Here is a 25,037-nt window from a genome sequence, read left to right as displayed (position 1 = left end):
TCTGGAAGTGGTCCAAAGCTAATTTTTTGGGTAGCCAACTCCCAGATCAGTCTGGAAGCCTCCCAGGGTGTAAATAACTTAACCTCAGGGCTGTGTGTGGAATGTCCTTTGGACCATTCTGGATCCTGCATGTTCTGGTAACTTAATGAATCTACACCTACAGAAGGGCTTGATTCATGACCATGATTCACCCCTATCTAGTCTCTATACCTGCTTATGGCCATGTGTTCACAAAGCAAGTGGAAACATGTTGCACAGGTGAGGAGGTTATGGCAGTTTAGGTAAAAGCAAATCTAGGAATTTTAGAGCTGCTTAAATATCATCTAGCTTAATCCCTTTATTTTGCATATGAGGAAACTGAAGCCCAGAGCGAGAATTATATTATCTTTGATTTAGGTCATCCAATCTGACCTCCCAACATCATCTTTTTTTAACAGTCTAGGAATGCCCCTCAGCCCCACCCCAACATGTCTGATAGCTGGTCATCCAGCGGATGGTACTGGGGAACCCATAAATTCTAAGGAGAACCTATTCTAATATAGGACAGCTCTAATTAAAAGGAACTAACTAAATTGAAATCTACTTCCCCGTAACTTTTATCTTTTCAATGATTCTAACTTAATTCTTTTCGTATGTAACATCCCCCAAGGTAAGACCTTTTCAGATCTCCAAATTAGCAAATATCAGTATAGCATATACTTTCCTTAATCAAAGTAAAGGATAACTGAAACAAACAAACAAAAACAAACAAAAAAAAAAACCCTTCCTTTGATTCTGTAAAAACAAGGCATTCCACTCTTATGTATATTCAAAACTTTTCTCAGCTAAGAACCACTACTTTCTTCACTTTCTCTTCATTTCGGTGACTGGCACTAGCATTTAGCTCTTTCCATGATGTTTTAAATAAAGAAACATACATTTTATAACTTTGTGAGTATAACTATACAGACTATCAGGAGTTTTATAGATATCAGGACTCACCCCTGTTAACCTGTCTGTGGTTTCTCAGTTCATATTTGCTAGCTGTGATGGCCCTCTCCATTTCCATTGTCTCCTTTTTAGCCTGTGAAGAGTTTTCCCACTGATCTTACCTCCAGCCTTCTTTTGCCCAAATATAACTTCTTTGCATCTGTTAGAATGATTTGTCTAAAATGCAAATTTGACCCTGTCACTTCCTTAATTCAGTGGTAAGTCAACACCCAGTGCTCCACAAATTTTCCACTAAATGACTACTGATGATAAAGGAGTCTTTCTCAACTGGATTTCCATGAGTGAATTAAACCCTGATGTCATTAGACATCTACTGTAATGTATTAACTTTTCTCCAAAGCTTCTGGAATGGTGCTAGTTATCTACAGTCTTTAGAAATGAGAATATAGTCACTGTAATCATTTTGTTTGTTCTGTGATTCAGATGAGGAACCCAGTGTGGAAGAGTGCAGGAGGGAGCAATGTATGTTCTTTAGTGGGTCCAGAAGCATGACTGGGAGCAACCTGCAGGAAAAAAACCCCACCAAATTTCATTGAAGTCTGAGGTTTCATCTTTAAATACATGTGACTATTGCATTCTACTGCATAATAAGAGCAGGGTTAAAAGCGTTTTAAAATATTTGTCAATAAATAAAATTGTTTTTGCTGAAAGATTTGACTAGGATCTGTGAAACTACAAATAACTACCTTTTTTTTTTTTTAGCCCTGTAGTGGACATTTTATATATGTTATATTATTTAATTTCTCTAGGAAAATTGCCCAATATCACACAGCTAGAGTCAGTGTACTAACCCAATGTCTCGACTCCACAACTTGAAGCTGAGCTGAGAGTGTCAAGAACTTAGAAGTCTTGGCCCATTTCTAAGTTTATCTTCACCAGAACATAGGATTTTTTTTTCTTGGTGAAGTTATTATTGTGGTTCAGATAATGCACAATTCCATATTTCTTATGCAAAATGTAACCTTGATTATCCAAAACAAAAATGAGCAGTGATATGGGTAATTCCATATAACAGAGACTCATGTCTCTCTTTGTTGGCTCTGAAACATATTAAATGACCATTTTTTTAAGTAGCAGATATGCATTTCTAATTGTCTTGATGATTATTGATGTTGTCATTTCTTGAGTACTCTTTAGCTGGTTATAGGAGGTACCTTTTTGGCAAGAGGAAGGCATCTTTCTATTGAAAATTTGGTAAACCCCACTTGGGAAGGTATAAATGCCAAAGTATCAAGGTGTTAGAAGTTGCCCACCCCCCCACCACTACATCCCCAGTCTGACATTTACCTAGCCATCTGGAATCCTGTTTTCATTAGGTGTCCAGGGAGAACTTCTGGAATAACTTGTCAGTAGCCACATTCAACACAGAATTTCAATGAGATGCAGCTCCATTAGCTCTCTGAGAAGCTGGAACAAGACTGAAAGTATTGCTAATGCAGGGAACCACTCTGACCGCACGTTTGAATTTCTGGTTCTTCCAGAAAGCTTGAAATACGGGTGTCCAGATGATGGTGTACAGAGCCCTGTGAAGTTCTTTTCTTTGTAACCCCCTGGCTCCTTTCCTGTTCTAAACTCTCTTCAGCATGAGTTCCTAAAGATTGCATCTTAGTATCTGGTACCCTTCACCTTAAGTAAGAGAAGAGTTATACTGGAAGGGAAAGTCCAGAGTTTGGGTTAGAAAACCTGTTGAGTCAAAGGGGAACTTAGAGGAATGGAATGAAAATTATTTCCTTTGACAGTAGACAAATATTCAGGAAACACCTCTGCACCCCAAAGATAGGCACAGCTGCCACACAGTGACTATTAAAGGGAGGTTCAAAGTTATGAGCAAACAGCTGATTCTCTTGGTTCTTGGGCTGTTGCTGTTGGTGACAGGAAATCTTGTTCCCCAAGCTGCTGGCTTCCTGTTTTATTTTTACTCTTAGCAGATCAGAATGTCCATAACAAGGAGCAGTCTGTTCCAAAGGGTTGTACTCCCCCTTTGAGCCCGAAGGGCTTTTTTTTTTTTTTTAAACTTTTGGTTGGACAATATGTTGGTTCACTTTTAAGATCTATGATATTTAGCTTGATTTAAGCATTTTGTATTTACAATCAACTTTTTTTTTTTGGTGATGAACTGATGATTTAAGATTTGATGTAAGTAAACCTGTTTTGCTTCTTTTGTTGTTTAAGAGGAGTTTGCAATATTGGGGACTCGGGTATGTTTCCTTTAAGTTTCACCTTTTTATTTGAAGTGAATTTGCCATTTTCCTTAGCATGAAAATCCTTAGATTGGTTTTGGATATCTTTAGTTTCATAAGATGGGGATATAGGACCACAACCCAATGTGCCTTGGCAGTCGTCATATCCATTTTGTTGAGACTAAAATCTGCTCCTATCCTTGTAAAGCTAGGAATTTGGTAATCTAACTCTAAAACAATAGCTCAGCATGAACCTGAAGTGCTGGGGGATTTCCTAGGGAAAGAGGCTCAGCCGACCGGATAAGAAACAGTAACTGGAAGGTTTCCTGATCTGCTCCAGACACTTCCTGCTGTCTCAAGAGCCTTTTGGCCCAGGTGTGTTGAACCAGATGGGAGAAAGGGAGCTGTTGGGTAGAAGAGAAAGGACTAGGGAATCTTATAGCAAGCTCAGTTTGCTCTGCATCATGTTTGACATATTGAACATGTAAAATTTTCCTTGATATTCTTTCATTCTGTCAATTTACTAAACTTTAGTAGTGTTAATAGATACTGGCAACTAGTATTTAGTTGTGCATTAACAGCCCTCCATCAGGGAAGAACTGGATAAGTTATGTCCTGATGTAGATCAATGGAATCACTATTGGCAACTTAATTTCTTTGTGGAGATTAACAGATGACAGCTCTTTTTTGATTCTTGTAATTGACTGTCTAGAATCTGATCTGTCCTGGTTATACACAGAATCTGTACCAAGGATAGGATCTGCACCATCTAGGATCTGCACTATCTAGGATCTGCTGAATGGGCTGTTTTCTGACCATGCCTCCTTGCCTCTGGAGACTCTTATTGGTTGGAGCATAGTTGTCATTTTGAGATTTTTAGGTTTTTATGCTGCCTGTGTACCTCAGCTAGCAGTCAACGGTTCAGAGTTTCCCAACTGATTCAGCATGCCTTCTATTAGCAAACCTTTCAAAAAAGGGGGAGAGGGGCATGGTGGTGGTAGAGGAGAAGTCTTTAAAAAGAAAAAAAGATTGGGGGAGAGAAGATTTTTTAAAGCTGTTTTAGATCAGAGCAAGTCAAAAGGAAAAAAAAGGCTCACAGAGCCCTAGTGTGCCTGGAATTTGTGGTTGAGTAATACTTTCCTGTTATTTCTTTTTTAGGTTGTTTTTCATCATTCAGAACATTGCCTGAAGCAGGTCCACCATGCCGTTAGTAACGAGGAACATCGAGCCAAGGCACCTGTGCCGTCAGACGTTGCCTAGCGTTAGAAGCGAGCTGGAATGCATGACCAACATCACCCTGGCAAATGTCATCCGACAGCTGGGCAGCCTGAGTGAGTGCCGCAGAGAGCCTGTGCTTTGCCCTCAGGGGTCGTTGGTGCTCTTTATTTAGTTTCCTTCTCCTCCTGTGTTCCTATTTTTCCCCCATCTGCCTTCCCTAGGTAATGTGAAAATGCATCCCACCCCCCTCCAAAGAGAGGCTCCTTTTTAGTACAGATCCTTCCCTTCAGCCCTTTCTTCATCTACCACCATTCTCTAGGTTCCCCCACCTCTCCCTCCACCTGCTTCAAAAGAAATCTGTGGGAAGGGTGGCAGGAAGGGCTGCAGCAGAAACTGCAGATGGAATGACAGAGCAGAATTCTCTGTGTGTAAAGTGGGAGGTTCACAGAGCAGTATCTTGGTTTGGGGAATGTGCCTGTAATTGCACGAGCTGTTCGATGTAGCCTGACTTTGTTGAAGCCTCAAATGTGCCAATAGTCTTTATCTACCCGACACCCCTCCTTTTATTTCCAAAGAGAAGTAAAGCAAACATGCACTCAGAGATTCCGGCTGACTTATCTGCCCTGGTACACATTTAATTGTGCTGCAAGCCCCCAGGTCCAAGTTCAGGGTACAAATTACTTCTGCAGTCTCTGGGGTATTGGGAGTTTTGTGAGCTGCGTGAGCACACGGTGACACAAATTGTAGCTGGAGCCATTCTTCTCTGGGATGAAGATGGGGGGTAAGTCCAGTCTGATTTGGAGCTGAGAGAAAGCCAGCTCAACTGGATTTTTTTTTTTAATTGGCAAGTATAAATGAGACTGCTTTGGGTGAGGTACATGCATGTGGTTTGGATTTCATTCTGAATCAAGCTGACTTTGCTTGCTTGAAGCCGAGGTATGGGAAGGGCAGATGCTTGGATAGGCTGTGCATTTGTCTAGTGCCACTCCAGCTCCCATAAGAACCTCCGTCAAAATGCCATTTTAGTGATCTTCCTTAGCAAAGGCATCTTAGTGTGAATTATTTCAGACACCCCTTCTACCGCATCACTGCCCTTAGTGAAGGCAGTGGAATATCAAGAAAGCCTGCATTCCCCCAGACAGTAATAGACACTGCCTTTAAAATAGGGGCCTGAGGAAACAGAGCTCTGTGACCAGATGATGTATGGGTTCTGAGATTCCTAAGCCTTCACCTAGCTTAGAGACCATCTCAGTTAATCCAGGGCTTAGGGAAACCTGGATGGGCGTCACGAAGAAATGAAACCCTGCCAGTGCCTGTCTTACACAAAGGAACATTGACAGCAGTGCAACAGCAGTGCGGCTGACAAGTAACCACATGAAGGCTGCAGAGAGCCTCACTGCTTCTTAAAAGCATCATTTCTGCTTCTGTCACCCTAAGAAGGCCAAATGGGTAGAAGTCAATCATAGACTGGTTCCTTCTCCATAGGACAAAGGACATCTAGCTAATGATGCTTCTTTTTCTCACTCAGCAGGAGTTATGCTCTCTCTCAGGTGTTTTTCCAGGGGAGTGTTGATGGATGCCATTGCTCACTCTTTCACTGTGATCAGACCACTCCTATCTTAAAGAAGCTGAGATGAAGGCCGAGGTCAGCTTCTGCCTACAGAAACAAGATTTCCTTACATTGTGGGGCTAACTGACCCTTTATTCATCCTATAAACATGTTTTGAACATGTTTTATGTGCCAGATGCTATGGGGATACAGTGATAATAAGAAATGGTCTCTGCCTTCCAGGAGTTCATAATCTACCAGAGGAGACAGGAATAAATCATTCTTAAAGGGACAATGAGGAGAGGGTGAGAAGCGAACTCATGTTTGTTGGTTTCCTAGTTTATGCCAGATTTTAATAGGACCTTGTAATCCTCTCAGTAATCTTATGAGAGTAGGTGGTAGTATTCTCATTTTTCAGGTGAAGAAATGAAGGCTCAGAAAAACAAGGTAACCTGCCTAGAGAGACACCACCACCAGCGTGAGGCAAGTCAGACTTCCTGAGGCTATCTCATCTCAGTCCCTATTCTAGGTCTCTGCGGCCTCTGCCATCGTTCAGACCTTTGTTGACTCTCATCTTAACTGTTGCCCTAGCCTCCCTTTGACTTCCCTTTTTCTGATCAATCCCCTTAATTCTATGAATGTAAAAATCTTATAAATCTTAAATCTATACCCCTGCCAAAGTGGTCTGCCCAAAATGCAAATCTCACATTTTAAAAATCTTTTATAATTCTGAGTTGTTTGAATTTTTAAAAGTTAAGTCTGTGTTAACGTTTGTAATATAAAACGTGTTTTTAAACTAAGAATACAAATATAAACTATGTATCTCCCCTGTTCCTCACTATGAAATTATCTGAGTTCCTGGGCTTGGCCTTCACGACCTGCCTTCCTTTCCAGCTTTCTTTTCTGTAATCCATCTTCTCCCATTTTATAATCATTTTAAAAGAATCCTTTAAAATAAAAAAAGGAAAGAGGGTAGTGGGGGGCGGGGGGGAGCGGGTTGGAGGAAGGGAAAAAGAGTGAATTATCAACTACTTGTAGTTCCTCTGAGACAGACCATACTCTCATGCCTCCATGTAGTGCCCTGGCTCTTCCTCCTGCCTGGGGAGACCCCTTGCCATCCTGGTAGCTGATCTTTAAGGCCTAGCTCAGGGATTGCCTCCTCCAGGTGGAATCAGTGCGCTCCTCTGAGTGCCTACTACGTGCCTGTATTCTTACCAACCACATTATATTGAAAATTATATCTCATATTAAAAAGTAATTTGAAGGTAGAAATCATGTGTTGTTTGTCCTTGAACTATCTGTCTTGTATAGTACCTGACACCCAGTAGAAGCTTAGTGAATGTTTATTGAATGATTCATGCCTATATTCTCTCCACCATTTCATGCTGTTGGTACACAGTGAATGCAGGGAAGGAAGGAATACTTTCTATGGGAAGTGGGAGCACAGGTGGGGATAAGGAGGGTTAAGGAAGGCTTCATAGAAGAGGTTACATTTGAACCAGTCCTTGAAAGATACTAGGATTTCATTTAGCAGAGAGAAGCACAGGAATGGGTTCACATGTGCTTCAAGCGCATGACCTTGGCCTCATGTATTGTACTGTAGCCAGAAATGCTCAGTCTAGTAGAGAAAGTCTGATTATGGAATGGATAAAGCACAAAACTAAAAATTCCACAGCCGTGGATTGCTCCATCATAGCATATCCAGAATTCTTATTTTCCCTTAGTGCAGTGAGATTGGTATTTTACATCTTAGGTTGCCATATCTTAGGAAATAAAGGTACAACCAGCCAGCCAGCACTTTTGACCACCCAGGAGGGTGGAACCCCCACTTGGGTCATTAAGAAATCATGCTGTGATCTTGGGTTTTCTAACTGAGTGCGATGGGGCCATGCCATTGGAGGTGGGGGTACTCTAAGACTCCCACTCAGACTTCAACAAGAGTAGCTTCACATTTTTAAAAAATCAGTTTTACCTGTTCCAATTCCACATAAAATTTTGTTTGAAGAGTTCTACTGCTAAGGGAAAAAAAAAAAAAAAAAGATTGTTTCTGGAATCTTTTGCAAAATGTGATATCTGTTTATGAATGTCCTGATGTGATGGTGAGTCTGCCTTGAATGAGTGAAATTTAACTCTGAACAAGGCATTTTGGTGTTCTCCTGTATAAGTATCACACTTCTGTTTTTAGAGGTTGGAGTAATTTTTAGTGCTTGAAGAATAGAGACTATCAAATTACTGACTGGACTTATATTTAAAATTTCCTCTAAGCATACAATTTAAGATATTTAGATATTCACACTCTTAAATCATCTGTTGTGGTTGAGCAGTATAAGGAAGAAGCTCATTGTAACAGCTTACATTTTTAGCTCATTTAATCCTGTGACAACTTAGGTAGATATAGTTATCCCTGTTTTACAGATGGAGAAACTAAGGCTAAGAGATGGCTGAAGAGTACACAGGTATAAATAGGAAGAAGTGAGACTTAAATCCATATTCTCTGATTTGAAGTCCACTGCTTCTTCTCTGTATCATCTTGTAGTTTTAAGTATGCATAGGGCCTGGCGTGATATGACAGTGGGGAAGCTTTCACACTACCTCACTCCTTCAGATACCATTCTCAGTGTTACCATTTTTATGTGTTGGGGTTCTTTGTAAGATTTTATCTTGAAAACCATTGTGCCACACTTAAGCCTCCACTCCCATTATCACTGCTCCCTTCACTGAGGAGCGGGAAATCGTGGGTACTCTCTTGGTGACCTGAAGGTAAGTTAAGTTGGGGTTTTCTTTTCCTCCTGCTGGATGGTTTTTGAGCCTGGTTTATTTTCCACACATAATATCGCATGTTTCTCAGCTTTAGCCTTCTACTTGTAATTTTCCATTACCTGGATGAGCATGATACATTATGTTTTTTAATAGGAATTTAGCCATATTATGGGCAGGGATCAGATAGGATTGTCAACCTGCAGGATAGAAATGCAGCTCGTTAGCCAATTTCAGTCCTTTGAGCCCAGGAGCTTTCCATAGCTGTTTAGATCCCAAAACCATTCAGTATGCAAAGACTTGCTCCTTTCCTTGATTAGAAACTCCTTATTGACTAAATTTACCAGCAATTCAAAATATGCAGTTGATTGGTCTTGTCCTTACTCTCCAGGTTACGCTAGGAAGGTGAGCCACAGTTCAACCTGAAGGTGCAGTTCTGGCCTTTTACACTAATTTTTCCCCCTCAAGTGTAGACTAAGCATAAATGAAGTTTAAAGTTAAAAATCAGAGCCTACTTTAAATAGTTCGCATAGAAATCATCTTTTAGTTGAGCACAGTCACTTACGCCAGCCTTCACCTCGCAAATAAGAAACTCATATGGTATATTTGCTTGTATGCACCACTTTTCATTCGTAGCAAGAATGTGCTTTGTGGCTTGGAATGACAATATGGAGGTAGCATCAAATTGCTGTTATGTTTCTTTGGCTGCAAATTCTCCTTGCATTCCAGGGTTGAAAGTATTGAAGTCTATGAAACTCTTTTCTTTTTCTAAAAAACAAGACATTGTGGAAAGGAACCACTGGTATGCTGTTTTTCAGGGAGAGCTTGAAAGTTTCAGCTTTTTATTTGTTCCCTGAGATGTAGATTTGAAGGATTATAACCTAGAGCAAAGACTTTCAAAGTTGTAAGTTATAAAACATAAAATAACCTTTTCACCCCTTAGAAGAAGTTATAAGTCTCTGCTGTGAGTTGCTGATAAGTTCAAGGCTCCTCGAAGATACTACAACTCATCATGGTGGTTCAATGTACTTTTGAGGCTCCATTGAGGATGTAATTTCTTATTTTTTACGTTAATTGTAGACACCTAGAAGGTCCTTCTAACTCCCAATCTGTTTTCCAGAACCATTTTACAAGGTGCTTTTATAGAGTAGCAAGGAGCTGAGGGCTATAGGCAAATGTGTAGACATATTGTCTACCCTTCCAGGATTCATTTTTTTGTATTACACCTTTTTGATTTTATTCAGCCTCCTTTGAGTTTTGTGATTGTTTAGAGTTCGCCAAGAAGACTGTTATAGAACATATGCGGAACGCCCAAGCTTGGAGGGTATGTCTCTATTTCCAAAAGCAAGCACCTACATATAACCCAAACCATCTTGGGAGGGGGTTGTTTGGGAGGTGGGGAGTATGATCTTTAGCAGCCAGTTTTTCTGACCATTTATGTCACTTTTATGCACTAGTGACTTGGTTTCTTTGCTCTTTCAGGTAAATATGCAGAGGACATTTTTGGAGAGCTCTTTATTCAGGCAAATACCTTTGCCTCTCGGGTAAGCTCCCTTGCTGAGAGGGTCGACCGCCTACAAGTTAAAGTCACTCAGCTGGATCCCAAGGAAGAAGAGGGTAAGGGAGCTGAGCTCAGCATTTGCAGGCTCTGCTGAGCAGTTTCTTAAGAGTTTTTTTTCTGAGTTATAAAAAAAAGTGAGGGGAGAAATCACAGACCTATGGAGTTCTGCTTTGAAATGACACAAGCCTGGGTGGTGTAGAGAAACCTTTTTAGCTCTGCCACACTCCCACACACTCCCTCTCTCCCATTCCCCCAATTCCCTGTTTCTCAAAGTCCCCTTCCCCCAGTCTTATTTTGCTACCATAAAAGTACTTGGAAGATTCATTCCTCCTAAGGAGAGGCCTGGTAGATCTGGCCACATAGTAAACCTTTGTGTTGCCTCATTTTGTTCAGTCGTGAAATGGCTGGGCTGCTGACAGCCTTGTGGGGCTTCCCCAGAGGGGGAGAAGGAAAAAAACCTGGCTGCAGACAGCCGCAGCCAAGAAATGTAGCAGCTGAGGCCTCTCCGACTGGTGTGACTCAGTGTTTGCTCAAATAGCCTGTCGTCCATTTTCTAATGCCTTCCATCTTCTCTCAGTGTCACTACAAGGAATCAACACCCGAAAGGCCTTCAGAAGCTCTACCATTCAAGACCAGAAGCTTTTTGACAGAAACTCTCTCCCGGTACCTGTCTTAGAAACATACAACACTTGTGATACTCCTCCACCTCTCAACAATCTTACCCCATACAGGTAATCTGGCCAGATCCTTTTTTTGGCCTGTGGTTAACAATATTAGATTGTCTTTATTTAAAGATATTGTTTATGTTAGAGAATTGTATCTGAAAGCTTACTACCTACCCTAGAGTTGCTTGTGGCAGCAGAAGCTAACATTTACCACATAAACAGTTGTCACCTGTTATTGTTTGCTTTCTGAAATTCATAGTAAATGTAATATATATTGAAAGTTTGCTATAGCATTGCATGCTACAGAGTTTAATTTGGTATAAGCCAGGTCCATCTTGGATTCCATCCAAGGAATTTAGTTATTGTAGAACCAAAAGGACTTTGTTACAAGGCAGTCCTATAGCATGCATCCCAGGGGCAACATTCTAGCAAGGCTCCCACTTACTTGGAAACCACGAGATTACCAGATGTTTGGGCGTGTTAGTGGGGCCAGCCTTGTGGACTGGCTGCTCTGGGCCCTGGGGGTCTTTCTAAAGCTTAAGGAGTAACTGGCATTTTTCCAAATGTGTATCGTTCACTTTGTTTTAAACATCCTTTCAACATTCCCCTCTGAAACAGGACCTACACTGCTATAGATGGACTTGAAAAAGAAGGTAGCCTTATAGACAACTTCAAGCCCTTCCCCTGTAGTGGGCTAGTAGTGTTATCATCCTGCAAATAACCACTGAGCAGGGCCAGAAAGTGAATATTTATCTTGCTTGCATCACAAATATCTTTGGAACAGGTAAAAAGTAATTACAGATAGCTAGAGGCAGATATGTTCTGTGAGACATGGGTATACTGCAAAGTAGAATTTGTGTGTATGTGAAATTCAGGGACACCAGCCTGATCCAGAGAGCCTGGAAGCTTCTCACACAGATATCGAGAAAGTACATGGCATCTATCCTATGTTATTACTGTGTGAAATTATGTTTGTCCCTTGGCTTTCAAAGGGGCTAGCTAGCATAGCAGGACAGAGATTTGACTGCAGCCTCTATCATTTAGTTGGATTTAGGCAGAAGAGTTGTGGGGCAGAAGGGAGTACACGCCTGATAATATTGAACAGAATATGGTATAGGGTTTGTGCAGTAGGATAGGGTAAACATATTAAGACAAGTTTCTTCTTTAGATAATGGTATTTTCCTTTTTAACATTCTCCTCTCAGTGTTCTGAATTTGGCCTAACAGAAATGAGTGGAGGTACAGCTAACTTAAAACAAGATTTAATATAAAAATCATTAGTGTTTGATTTAGAAATGCTTTCTGTGTGTTGTGATAGGATTAGTAACCAGGAAATAGAGTTGCCTTTCCAATTCTTTTTAGTTTAGAACGGTGTTAAAATAGATGTACACCCCCTAAACACATACTTTCTGGAAAGTGAGAGAGACTTATACCAAAGTGCAGGATTCCAACCAGGATCATTGAGTCTGGCAGATAACTCTTACATCGACACTCAGTAACTCACTCTGTACCCCGTCACAGCCACTAAGAGATGGTAATTAAATCATGGGTCATAAAACATCTGGCTATCTTCTCAGTGGGGCCCCCTTGTGGTTGCGGAAGTGGGCAGATGCTAAGCTATTCTAGAAGGAAGCAAGAAAAGTGGAGTGCTGTGGTTATTTGTTTTTATAGAGGATTAACAGCTGCATAATATATACATTCATGTGTATTTATGTATACATATATACAGGTGTGCACAGGTTTCAGGTAGGTGGGAAGCACTAATGCTTCCTAGAGAGTCCAGGAGAATTGATGCAGAGAAAGGGAACCAGTGGCAGAAACCCCCTCTGATATGCCAGAATATCAGGATATCCTCAGGGAGATGTCTGTGGCCATGTAGACCATTAGAAATAATCAGGATCCCTGATGCTATAGCCCATTCTTTGCCCTGACCATGCACATTTCTCTACCAGGAATTGAAAGTAAAGCTAAAGTTCTTAAAAAGCCAGCTAAATAAAAGAGGTGGCATTTAAGGGGCATTGGAATACTGGTATGGGACAGGAAATATGCAATCAATTTGAATGACTTCTTGATTCCTGAGTGTAAAAACTGCTAAATGGTAGGTATTTGGAATATTGGATTTGGTTAGGAGCTCATGTATGTACTGACAGCCACTTGTCTTCATTTCTATCCCAGGGACGATGGGAAAGAGGCACTCAAATTCTACACAGACCCTTCATACTTCTTTGATCTTTGGAAGGAGCAGATGCTGCAGGACACCAAGGATATCATGAAAGAGAAGAGAAAGCATAGGGTGAGGGGAAAGGGGCCTCTGTTCTACACATCAGTAAGCACGATTGTGGAGGGGGGATAAAAAGGAAGCCAGTCTTATGTGAAGTAATCATTCCGAGTGGCTGCTTGCTTGGATGCCAGGTGAAACTCTTAAAAAAAATGTGTCCAGTCCAAGCACAACCAAGATGAAAGTAGAAATCACACCAAAAATGTGTGTGTTCCCCCCAGCGCTATTAACAATTGAGTATATTCAGGCTGAGTTTTAGAAATTGACTTTTCTATTCACCATTTCTTTCTCTTGCAATTTGCACCTGACTCTGCTGGACACTTGAGCTAAGCTAGTCCCTTTCCTGCCAGTTTTGCAGCTCATTTCTCAGAGATCAGCACTAGCTTCTACAGTGTTTGATTTGCAACAGGAGCAATTTAACACCTTCACTACTGGTGGAGTGGGGTGGAGGCGAGAGCATAGGCCTAGTTTTGGGAGATGCTCCTCCTTCCTTAGACTCCCAGTGATGTGTGTAAGCATGGGACCTACCAGTTGCAACTTCACAATCCCATTAGCATGGCTGCCAGGAGTCCCAAGAGAGCACCAGGGGCTAGTACAGCTGTACAAGCTGAAGAATTTTTCATTAGTTGTTTTGTTTTCTTTATTAACTATGTCCTTATATCTACCCCACGTATCTACAGCTGTCATTATTTCAAGTATCTCTTGACTGACCTTTATGGCAGAGCAAATAACAAATAGCTTTTACTAACTTTCTAACCATTAGAGCTACTCAAAAACATGAATGAGTTACCCAAAGAGGTAGTAGGTTTCTAATTCCTAGAGATATTTGAATGTAGAATTGAGCAAATGTGTTTGAGTCCAGAATTATGGTTTGGATTAGGAGACCTCTAGGTCACTCCAAACTCAGTAATTCTATAAATGCTGTAGTTACTGTACGTTGTCTAGGCAGTTCCTCTCTCGGGTGTGCATCCGTGAAGGTGGATGGAATTTTGATGAAGAACTTTCGAAAATGTTTTACAAATAATTTTCTTTTTCTTTTCATTATAGAAAGAAAAGAAAGATAATCCAAATCGAGGGAATGTAAACCCACGTAAAATCAAGACACGTAAGGAAGAATGGGAGAAAATGAAGATGGGACAAGAATTTGTGGAATCCAAAGAAAAGCTGGGACCTTCTGGGTAGGTGGTGCTTTTATACTCTGAGTATCATTTTTTGAAGGGGCTGGGGACTCGGGGGCAACAGTCTGACAGCTCTGGTGTGACACCTTTAACAGCCCCTGAAGTCTAGTTGTATGACTTAGATCAATACTACTGTTAATCAGCTACTTAAAAGTGCAGCATATGGTGATTAAAACTTGCTAAATAAATCAGGACTCAGCAAGCAGTTTAAAAGAGGTGACCAAAGTGTTCTGGAAAAGAACGCCCATGGCTTCCAGCGCCCTTACTCTGACAGACACTGGTACGTGTCAAGGCCTCAAAGGAAAGATTGCAAAAGGAAGAAGAGTGGTCTTGGGAGCCCTTCACCTCCAGAGCTTCGATTTGAAGGTTGTGCCTAAGAGTTGGGCATCTCACAGGAGTGGGGAGGGCGAGGCAGAGAATTGAGCGCATCACCAGAGCAACTTTTCAGTCAGTTTTTGCCCGTCTCAGGAGAGAGGCTGGCCAAGGGACTGAAAGCAGACCTCAGAGACAGTGTGGGAAAGGTCACTTAGCCAGTATTGAGGCTATATATCTCCACTGAAAAATAGTAGATGTCAGTCTGACCCCATTTCCCAATACCAAATCCCACTAGAGGTTTAAAGGGAAGGTGGGGGAGGATTGTTTTAAAGCTTGATTTGATGCTTCTCCTGGTGTCCAGCCTATGTGACATTCAAAGCCAAGTCACCACGACTGCTAGGCATGAATGTCGCCCTGGTTTTTCCCCTAAATTCATTGCATCCTGGCTGACAGAGAACCATGCCAGCCCATACCGGGAGTCTAGGAATGATAAAAGGAAAGAGTTGAGTTTTAGAAATAACTCTACCATGAAAATCTTGACTTTTAAAAATCTTGACACTTCTGACACTGTTCTTCCTGGATTAAGAGATTTGTTTTAAAGAGTGATGAAGATGGCGAGAAAGAAAACGAACTTTTCTCTCCACAGGGAAATCAGCCCTGAGGGTACCTCCATTACCTTCATCTCAGTAAAAGGGCCATTTTATTCCATGGTCCTATCCTGTTCAGACAGGCCCTTGTCATAGGTTCAGTGACTCTAAGGCTAGGAGCTTGCATATTCAGAATATGCCAATTATTTTATGTTTGTTTTTTGAGGTGTTGTGTGTGGTTTTTGTTTTGGTGGAATGGGGGTGGTAAAAATGAGAATTTTGCCTCCCATTTTTCTGTTGACCAGGAGGTTTGTGGTTGGGCTGCATGGCTGGTCTACCTGGACATGCTTGTTGGCAAACCTATAAGAGCTGTGCCAAGCCTATAGGAGTCCAGGCCTTGGGGATTTTCCACATCAGAGCATCATTTAATTCAGTTAGTTTCCTCCAACTCTGTTTTCCCAGGGGTCTATTTTAGATACGTTCTTTAGAACCCAATAATGGTGGAAAGAAGGGGGAGGGGTGGGTGAAGTAGAACAGGCCACTTTTTGCTAGCTGCCGCTTGGTATATTTGGACTTATTTGGAGGTTTGTTGTTGTTCGGCCAGAGCACATTGCTCTGAGGGGCAGGTTTTCATCCAAGGCACAGTGCTCTGAGGGGCAGGTTTTCATGAAGCAAGCCCTAGCACCCTACTTTAATTGGCAGCTCATTTTGTTTGATAAGAGACCCGGCAGAGAGACCACATCTAACTACCACACAGCACCTTGCATTTGTCCTCAGCTTGGTTTTGCAATCAAATGCCTCCTTGGCCTTATGAGCACTCCAGAGGCTTGCCGACCTCAAAACCAGGCTGTGTGCCAGTCATGTGTTTGCACCTCACTAGCCTTGGGGCTTGGCTTTGCCCTTTGCCACAAGACAGACTGGGATTTGGGTATAGGCTGCTCCTAACATTTGGGAAAGAATTTAAAGAACTGCTGGGTTTGACAAGGCCAACACTGAGAAAGGAACAGCATGGTTTTGATAACATGGGTTGAATTCCATTTCTGCAAACAATCCAGCAGAAACACCTGGGAGATAGTAAACAATAGAATATTTAGTCCTAAAATAAAGTTTCAGTATAACAGAAACTATATAGGGAATATACTTACTTTTTCTCCTTAATAGCTTTTGTATCAAATGCATTTTTGTGGGATCTTTTAAGAAAGCAAGAGAGTGCCACTCAGACTTTGTAAATGACAGTTATTGCATGGGTTCATTATCAGGTATCCATCTATCTCGGTGTACCAGAATGGCAGCATTGGCTCTGTTGAAAACATGGATGCGAGCAACTACCCACCACCACCACAGTCAGACTCCACTTCTCCACCTTCTCCTTTCTCTGAGGACAGCTTGCCTCCTCCACCAGCAGAATTCAGGTAGACCGTCTACCCAACTACAAAATAAGAGTTCCAAATGCAGACCGGGACCACTAAAATAACTTCAGGCAAATCTGTCTAGATGATAGAAATAATTAACATTTATCAGGTGTTTGTAAGGTGCTAGGTACTATGCCAAACAGTATATATGTTACTTTGTTTCTATAAGAGTTCTCTTAAGAAAGGTACCCATTTTATAGATGAGTAAATGGCAAGGCACAGAGAGGTTAGTGAATTTACCTAAGGTCACAGAGCTAGTAGGAGGCAGAGTCCAACCTGACTGGACTCTGTTCTTTACTACTAGCTATACCTGAACTCAGCATGAATTGAAGTAGTATAATATAACCTGTCCATAAAATATTTATCAGATACTTTGTCCAGTTATCTAGGAACCTAGTAGTCACCTTTCTCTCCTGTTGCTTCTAGTTCATTTCACATTGGATAGAATCTCCAGAAAAAATGAAACAAAGGGAAAAAAAGAGATGAAACTCAGAACCTGTCCATTTTGATATGTGTCAGTGTCCCTGGCAGAGGTGTACAGGGAAAGAGTTAGCAAGTAATGGCAGACAGGGGCTCTGATGAGTGTTCGGATTTCCGTGTTTCCTCACAGTTACTATTTTCTTTCTGATGCCTGGTCCACTTTTCTCCTTGGACACTGTTCAGTCAGAGATTGTATATGTTGAGGACTCCTCAAATGGAGAATAAAGCAGTGCTTAAGCTCCCCTTCCTTCAGCCCCATTCTTCTTGGCTTTTAAAGCCTCTGTTCCCAAATCTCCTGCCTCCCATATCACTTCCTGTTGATTGTCCTGTCAGATGTAGCTGAGGCTTAAAGTCTGTGGAAAATTCCAAGATGGATGCTTTTCTAAGGAGTAGCTAGCTATTAGTGCAGGGCAGATACAAAGGTGGAAAAAAGAAGCCCTTCGGCCTCACACGTGGCCTGAGACCTTGCAGCTGCAGCCGAGCATACCTGACCCAGGAGAGGTACACCTTAACCCTCTCTCAACTCAGGTCAAGTTGGCTGGCACATTCATTTCCTGTTTCTGTTGACCCTCAGACCCTCCAGTCTCTCTCAAGTTTCCCACATGAACACTGAAGGTGCCTTCACCTAAATCTGTACCCTGCTCAGGCTTGGTTAGCTTGGCTTGGGTTTCCTGCCCTCGCAAGATCTAGTGAATGTTAATAGCCTGAGGAACAGAACCTGGTGGGTGAGCGGTGTTTGAATTTTTATTCCAGTTCTTTCTTGCATGCCTTCTTGGTCCTGGCTGCAGGATTAAACTGACCGTTGATTTTAGAGGAAAGTTCAGGAGGGTGCTTTCCCTTGAAGAGCTGAAAGGTTTGAGGGGGACCTAAGAGTTGATCTTGGGCAGCCCTTACCTGATAGAGGAATCCCAAGTTCACTTCTTTCAGCTAGTTTATCTTAATTTCTGCTTACACTCCTCTGCTGATGGGAAAGCTCATTATCTTAGAAGGCTGCCCATTTCATTCTCAACCATTCCCAGATTTTTCTTTCTATTTGAGTCAAAATGAAATGATATAGTCAAGCAAAATGAACCTAGGCTTAGAGATTAACTATGGGTGGATGTTTGCATGCCGAAAGTGATGATGGGTCTTTTTTCTTTGTCCTTTTAGCTACCCAGCTGACAACAACCAAAGGGGGTCTGGTTTAGCTGGATTCAAAAGACCCAGTGTGGTCAGCCCAAGCCATCCACCACCAGCTCCTCCTCTGGGCTCTCCGCCGGGCCCCAAACCTGGCTTTGCTCCACCACCTGCCCCTCCGCCTCCACCTCCAATGATAGGCGTCCCACCCCCACCCCCACCTGGAGGATTTGGATCCCCAGCGACCCCACCACCACCTTCACCCCCCTCTTTTCCACCTCATCCCGATTTTGCTGCCCCTCCACCTCCTCCCCCACCGCCAGCAGCTGACTACCCAACTCTGCCACCACCTCCCCTGTCCCAACCAGCGGCAGTGGGAGGAGCACCACCTCCTCCTCCCCCTCCCCCTCCTCCAGGGTCCCCTCCTCTCCCTTGTGGTGGTGTAGATGGCCAGCCTGCCGCACCACCACCACTTTCCGATATGCCCAAGTCCAAGTCCTCCTTGCCTCCTGTGAGCGATGCCCGCAGCGACTTGCTGTCAGCCATCCGCCAAGGTAAATCCCAGTGGTGGGTCCGGGATCACGAAACCCTGTCTTTCTGCAGCTGGGATGAGTGGAGGGTGGGTAAGGGGTTCTGTGCCCTTTCCGAGGAATAGCCTTCACTGAGTGGAAGAGATTGGGACCTCAGTTCTCACATCAGCCTGAAGAAAGACTTCACCCCAAAAATATGGAGATTTAGATTTCTTTCCACCCTGGTTTCAAGTAAAGAATTCTTAACCTGGGATCTTTGAACTCCTTGAAAATTTAAGCTTTGCGTGTGTTTGTGTCCATTTTGTGTCCTAGAGAAAAACAAGAATCACTGCCCTAAAAGGTACTTCCTCTGCTAGGCTCAGTCACTCTTTGTCCTCCACCTTTTTGCCTTTCATGTCCTTCCTTCCTGCTCTCTTCTTTTCTTACCCACTTCCTCCTCCCCCTTTTCTCCTATCACTTTCCTCTTGTCTCCTTGCTTTCTTCCTACCTTCCTCCCCTCCCTCATCATCATCTCGCTCTCATGGGGCATTATCTTTCTGTCAGAGGCCGGGTCTGGTCCCAAGGAACTAGAGTGGTTTCTTCTGTTTGTGATTCTCAAGGAGCTGAAGGATTGTCTAGGAGAGAGAACCTAGGGCAGCAGAGCTCTGTGGTAACCAATGAATTGGGCAGGCGGTATGCCTACTGGATGAATTGTGGTGGCCAGTCCCCACTGAGAGCCTCGTGAAAAGTGCCATCGTCACCAGCCTGAGAGCTAGAAACTGAAGAATAGCAGACTTCCTTTCAGACATACTTACAGCACCAGGGCTACCATTTCATAAACCTTCATCTTTATTTTTTTATTTCCCTCTTTGTTTTCTCAGAGGATCCTTCTTTTTTGCTGTCCTTTCCCATATTCTACCCACCAGTGGCCATTTCCCTTTTCTTGGTCCCAGATGGATTCTGCGACTGACTTACCTTCTTAACCCTTCTCTCTCTCTTTCTCACCAGGCTTTCAGCTGCGCAGGGTTGAGGAGCAGCAGGAACAAGAGAAGCGGGATGTCGTGGGCAATGACGTGGCCACCATCTTGTCACGTCGCATTGCTGTTGAGTACAGCGACTCGGAAGATGACTCTTCTGAGTTTGATGAGGACGACTGGTCGGATTAACTCTTACTGCTGCCCACCTCTTTTCTTTCCTTCCTATCTGCCTTCTTTGATGCCTACCCCAACTGGTCCCATGGGGGAAAAAAGGGAGGAAAAAAAGAATTTCAAGGGGCCAAAGCCTTCCCTGAAGCAACCAAAGATATATCCCAGTGCTTCCTCCAAATCAACACGTATTTCCCAGCTCCCGTTGGTTGTGAAGCCAACCCTGAGGGTCAGGATTTGAGACAAAATGTTCCCTCTTCCCCACTGCATATCGAAGAGAGGGAAAAACCCCAAAGCTGATCCCTTTGTTTGGGTTTAAATTGGAGTTGATACCTTCCCCTAGGAGCCATTTTCAACTGTGGACTTCTCCCAAAATCCTTGCCCTCAGCTACTTCGAATAATGCTAGCCACCATCTGTTCCTAAAGCCTGCGTGGACACAGCCTGCCCCTTTCCCATGCACTGAGAGCGGAGCAGGCCACGTGCCCCAGCAGCCAGACTGCTGCACCCTTCTGCCCTGATCTGTGGGGTGAGGCTGCCTTTTGCTAAGTCCTTTTTGCGTCTGGATGCCCTTTATTCTAGGAGCCATCAAGCCCCTAAAGAAGGTCTCGATCCCTCTGCCCAGAAATGATGCCTTTCTGAGGGCTAAGATGGTTACCTTCCTCCCAGGCTCCCACTCCTGAGTGTGATGTTCTGGTCTCCCTTCAATGCCCCTCCCTCGCCACCAGGTGCCTCTAGGCACCACAGCCCATTTTTAACCTCTAATACCCATGACCAAACTAGCCCTGACACGGGAATATGTGCCTCTGCTGGCTGTCAGGAGCCAAGCTTAGAGACTTGGAACTATAGGAATAGAAGAACAATGAGGCCTTTTGGGTTCTACCCTCTTAATGATGCTAAAGTCTAGAAATAGGAAGTGACTTGTTCAAGGTCACACAGTTGGATGGTGACAGAGCTAGAGCCCAGAGTTTCTTATTCCAAGTCACCTGTGCTTTCTGGGACCAAATAGTGGGCACCTGCTGGAGCCTGGGCAGAGCAGTCTTGGCTCTGTTCTGCTACAGACCTCACCATAGGTGGGGGTCCCAGCAGGAAGGCTCAGGGCCTGTGCCAGGCCCATCAGTGCTGCTCAGACCCTTATAGCCTCTCTTGTAATTCTTTGCTTCCCCTTTGCTATCACCAGCCAACCACATGGCCCTGGGAGCTGCCCTTCTGGGGGATCAGAGGTAGTGAGAGAAGGAAGGGGGTGGGCAGCTTTGACAGGTGCTGTTTTCAATTCCTCTGCAACTCCTCCCCCTTTTATTTCCCTAATTTTAGCATAGGTTCTGCCAACTGTAGAAACTTCAGTCCCTCAGGCTGGCAGCCACGGCAGGTAGCTGCCTGGGGGGGCCTGGCAACCATGAGGGCTGAAAAGCAGAGGGACTCTGGGTCTTGTTTCCAGCTCCCCTCCTCACTGCACACGGTGATGTTCCCTCCCTCGCTCCCCCCTTTTCCCAGAGCTAATACACAGGTGCTATTATTCAGAAAAAACTGGTCAGCTTTGGCCAGCAATGAGGTTTCTTCTCTTCTGCCCTAACTATTGTGTATCCTCTTATGCTGAAACCGGCTTCTCCTGGCTTCTCCTGCGTTCAGAGCCCTGAAACAAAGAGAAACAGGATCTGTCTCTACCCAGCACAGCAAATGGTTGTAGTAATTGCCAAAGCCCTCATAAACCCCTCCGGCTTGAGGAGAGTATGTAATCATAGGTACTGCCGCTGTGCCCTGGCTGAATACTCCCCCTCTGCCTTCTTTCCTTGAACTCAGGCAGGGACTGAGCCTGTAGGAGCCAGCATGCCCTCCTGCTGGGGCTGCTCCGGAGAGTGCCTTCCTCCCTCTCCCCAGGTCATGTGTCTCTGGCATAAGGCCGGCACCTGGCTCTAGTGCAGAGCATACCGGGCCATGTGTGCCCCCGCATTGCTTTCCACCTTGCACTTTGGAAGCTGAAGATGCATTCTTTAAAACCCTAAAATGGCCATTGAAGGTGCCCCCAGCTGCAGCCCACAGTGGCTGGAGAGGCAGGCAGAGGGCAGTGGTTCTCCCAAATAGGAGTCCTGGGGCCTTGCCAGGCCAGGGTTTGGGCCTAATGGTTTTGACTAAATTACCCTCACCCCGCTCTTTTCCGGAAAAAGGGGGAGCCATTGCCACTCACTATCATTCTGCTCTGACCTTGAAGGGGGTGGTGTTGGCCTGGCTTCTAGACTGGACAGAGTCCACCGTGGAAAGGGCTGGGGGCAGGAGGGGGTGGGGAGGGGCACTGCCTACGGAAGGTAGGATTAGATCATTAGCTCAGTGACCTCCTAGGGTTTCGATGTGCTGTGTTCTCATCCTACAGCTGGTTTGGTAATGATCTGCAAGTCCCGGAGAGCAACAGCACAGCTCTGCCTGACGCTCTCATTAAAATCTATGCAGCCAAGCTCGGCGCTTTGTAGCAGCCGGCCTTGCGAAGCCTCCTCAGCTGGGTGGGGGGTGGGGGAACGGACCCAGTCAGCTGAGAGGCCTTCTGGGCTCTTCTTATGCATATGTGCACCCCCAAAAATGCTTCTTTAAACCCAGAGCCCTCTAAGATGAGAAAGGACCCTATGCAGGTAATCTCGTGTCTTTGGAATCCTAGAATTGTAGAATGCAAAGTTTAGTGATTATTTAAGCTGTGCCGAGGCTGGTAAGAGTATGGAACAATGGCCCATAAAGACTTTTAAGCACTGAAGCCAAGGAGCCACCTCCTTTCCTGGACTGCTCAGCCCAGGGGACCTGTCCCCATTCCTGTGGCCCAGGGACCCGGCTTCCAGTAGGCAGTGTCAGAAGAGACTGGTGGCTTTGCCCAGGTTGTGAGATGAGTACATTCCAAAGGAGCAGCCTTGGGGAGAGGGCAGGCTCCTGACCCCTTGGAGGCTCAGAGCAGCCAGCCCAAGCTCTGGCTCGCCTCCGGAAGCTTGAACGCCCTCAGAAACGACCCTGGCCAATGTCACCACAAAGCCGAGGCGGTGTTGTCAGGGCTAATGTGAAATCTCTTCCCGTGGCGCCAAACCTCCGGCTCTGCAGCGCCAGCTTGGACAGATTGAGGTCTCTGTGGCTTTGGTGACCCTGCTTAAGCATTCCCACCATGTCCCAGCTCTGCTCTCAGCCTGCCTCCCACCGCAGCCCCCCTTACCTGACCTCAGGGCCTGGGGATGGGGGAGTGCCCCAAGGCCAGGGGCTTTTGCTCAGGAGATGTATCAGGCCTCCTAGGGGCATCAGCCTTTGAGCTCTACTGGGGTCCAGCTGACCCTGGGGACCAGGTGTTTCCCAGGGATGTGCCTTGTTCTGTGCCTCAGTGAGGGCTAGGGAACAATGTTGTTGTATTAACTCTACTCAGTTGACTCACCTGAGAAACTAACCAATTTTTACTTTTTGTCTAGAATGATGAACATGTAGGAGAGTGAGCTGTAAAGCTCCCAAAGTGCCTTTCTTTCTCTGATATAAACATATTTATAAGGACCTATTCCAGTGGACTCTTACGTGTGTTTGCCACATCAGGGTTCTGAAAATGGGTCTCTTTTCCCCGAGGATGGGAAAGGGGCTGCAGTTGGAGATCTGAGCAGTGGGGTTAAGCCAGACCCCTACAGTGACCCTTTCCCTTGGCCCTCCTCCTCTCAGGTCCTTAGAAGGATGTCCAGTTTTTTAGAGCCCTGTGGCCCCAAGCCTGGTCTCATTTGCTTTCCTGCCAGGCTGTGTGCACCACATTAGCTCCCTAGTGACCTGAAGTTTCCATGTAACTATGTATAGATGCGAATACAAAAATGCCAACATTTTAAGTAATTTGATAAAGTCTTTGTAGCCACTCAGCCACCTCTGGTATGTATGTATGTGTGTGTGTTTTTAATGGGAGAAGTGGTTAGAAGGGGGCAACATTGAGAGCCACAGGTGGTGGCCAGACCTCTGGAGGGAGGTCCAGTGTGGGTGGGCTCAGACGGCAGGAGGCCTCTGGGTGTGGATAGTGCACCCTTGTGTGGGAGTTGGGGATGAAGACCAGAAACCATTTTGGTTTAGGAGGAAACCCAAGTTGGGGGACCTAGAAGCCCAGATCCCCAGGCTCCCTTCAGCTAGTTGCGGAGAATGTGCTGGGACTAGGGGAGATGAGCTGCTGGCAATTCCTTGTGCCAAGCAGGAGAGGAGCACAGGCTGAATGCTGATGCTGCCTCCCAACATCTGGCCGGCATCTTGTCTGCCTCTCAGACCAAGCAACTTACCTTAAATAGAACGATTTACAATGGAATCCGATAAAAGGTTTAGGCTGCTGCACGCCCCCTCTCCTAGGCAAGGGGGCTGGGTTTACATTCTGACCCAAAAAAATGACCTACCCAGGAAGCAACGGTTGTTCCGAGCACAGCTGCTGCGGGTAACTGTCCCTGGGGGCAATTTACGAACAGACACCCAGTTCCGGGCCCAGCAGAAGCAGTGGCCCAGGAGAGGGGCGGGAGCAGGGTTGGTGACTTCGCTGGTCACGCCTGCTGTTCAGAGAGCGAGTCACCCACTGGCGTCCCAGGAGAGGGGGCAGAAGTTTTGAATTGTCAGCAACTGCTGCGCCAGCCGCTCTGAGCTCATCGCTGAAGGTGGGGGTACAGGGGAGGGGGCGCGAGAGCCAGCTCGTCCCTGCAGAGCCCCTCGCTCCACCCTCCTGCTCAAGCCTGTGTTTAGTCAGCACTTGGCTTCCCAAGGCCGGTGACTGACAAGCAGCCAGACGCCTGCCCTGGGAGAAGACAAAATGGTGGTGTCGGGAGCCGCCCTTGCCAGGGAGTTGGAGGGAAGGAATGTGGTTCTGGGAAGCAGGAGACTCGAGTTTAGATTACGGCTTCACTTGGAGCTGTGACCCTGTGCAAGTTGCTTCACCTCTTGGGCTAATCCTGAGAAGAATGAGCATTTACTGTGTGCCTACTACCTGCCCAAGACTGCATACATGTTATTTCAACCTTACGAGGTAAAGGTCCCCCATTTTACACATGGGAAAAACAGGTTCAGAGAGGTTAAGTGAGTTACCTAAGATCATGTAACTGGCCAGGAGCAGAGCCAAGGTTCTCCAGGACATGG

The 25,037-nt window shown here is 44.8% G+C and overlaps 1 protein-coding gene across 2 annotated transcripts in view; it reads left to right on the top strand.

Annotated features, from left to right (window-relative positions):
* The window catches only part of WASF2 (WAS protein family member 2), a 58,188-nt gene extending 34,390 nt beyond the window's left edge, over window positions 1-23,798 (top strand). For both annotated transcript variants that reach the window (XM_011357700.2, XM_011357701.2), the window contains exons 2-9: window positions 4,329-4,501; window positions 10,177-10,311; window positions 10,833-10,986; window positions 13,095-13,212; window positions 14,245-14,375; window positions 16,537-16,689; window positions 18,319-18,839; window positions 19,803-23,798. In XM_011357700.2, the coding sequence (XP_011356002.1) occupies window positions 4,372-4,501; window positions 10,177-10,311; window positions 10,833-10,986; window positions 13,095-13,212; window positions 14,245-14,375; window positions 16,537-16,689; window positions 18,319-18,839; window positions 19,803-19,960 (1,500 nt within the window). In that variant the 5' untranslated portion in view covers window positions 4,329-4,371 and the 3' untranslated portion in view covers window positions 19,961-23,798. The remainder of the gene's footprint in view (window positions 1-4,328; window positions 4,502-10,176; window positions 10,312-10,832; window positions 10,987-13,094; window positions 13,213-14,244; window positions 14,376-16,536; window positions 16,690-18,318; window positions 18,840-19,802) is intronic.
* The last annotated feature ends 1,239 nt before the right edge of the window (window positions 23,799-25,037 follow it).

The sequence above is a fragment of the Pteropus vampyrus genome, unplaced genomic scaffold (genome assembly GCF_000151845.1).
Source record: "Pteropus vampyrus isolate Shadow unplaced genomic scaffold, Pvam_2.0 Scaffold36, whole genome shotgun sequence".
NCBI classification, from domain to species: domain Eukaryota; kingdom Metazoa; phylum Chordata; class Mammalia; order Chiroptera; family Pteropodidae; genus Pteropus; species Pteropus vampyrus.
Note: the sequence above shows the minus strand (reverse complement) of the source record. Positions and strands in the feature narration are given on the sequence as shown.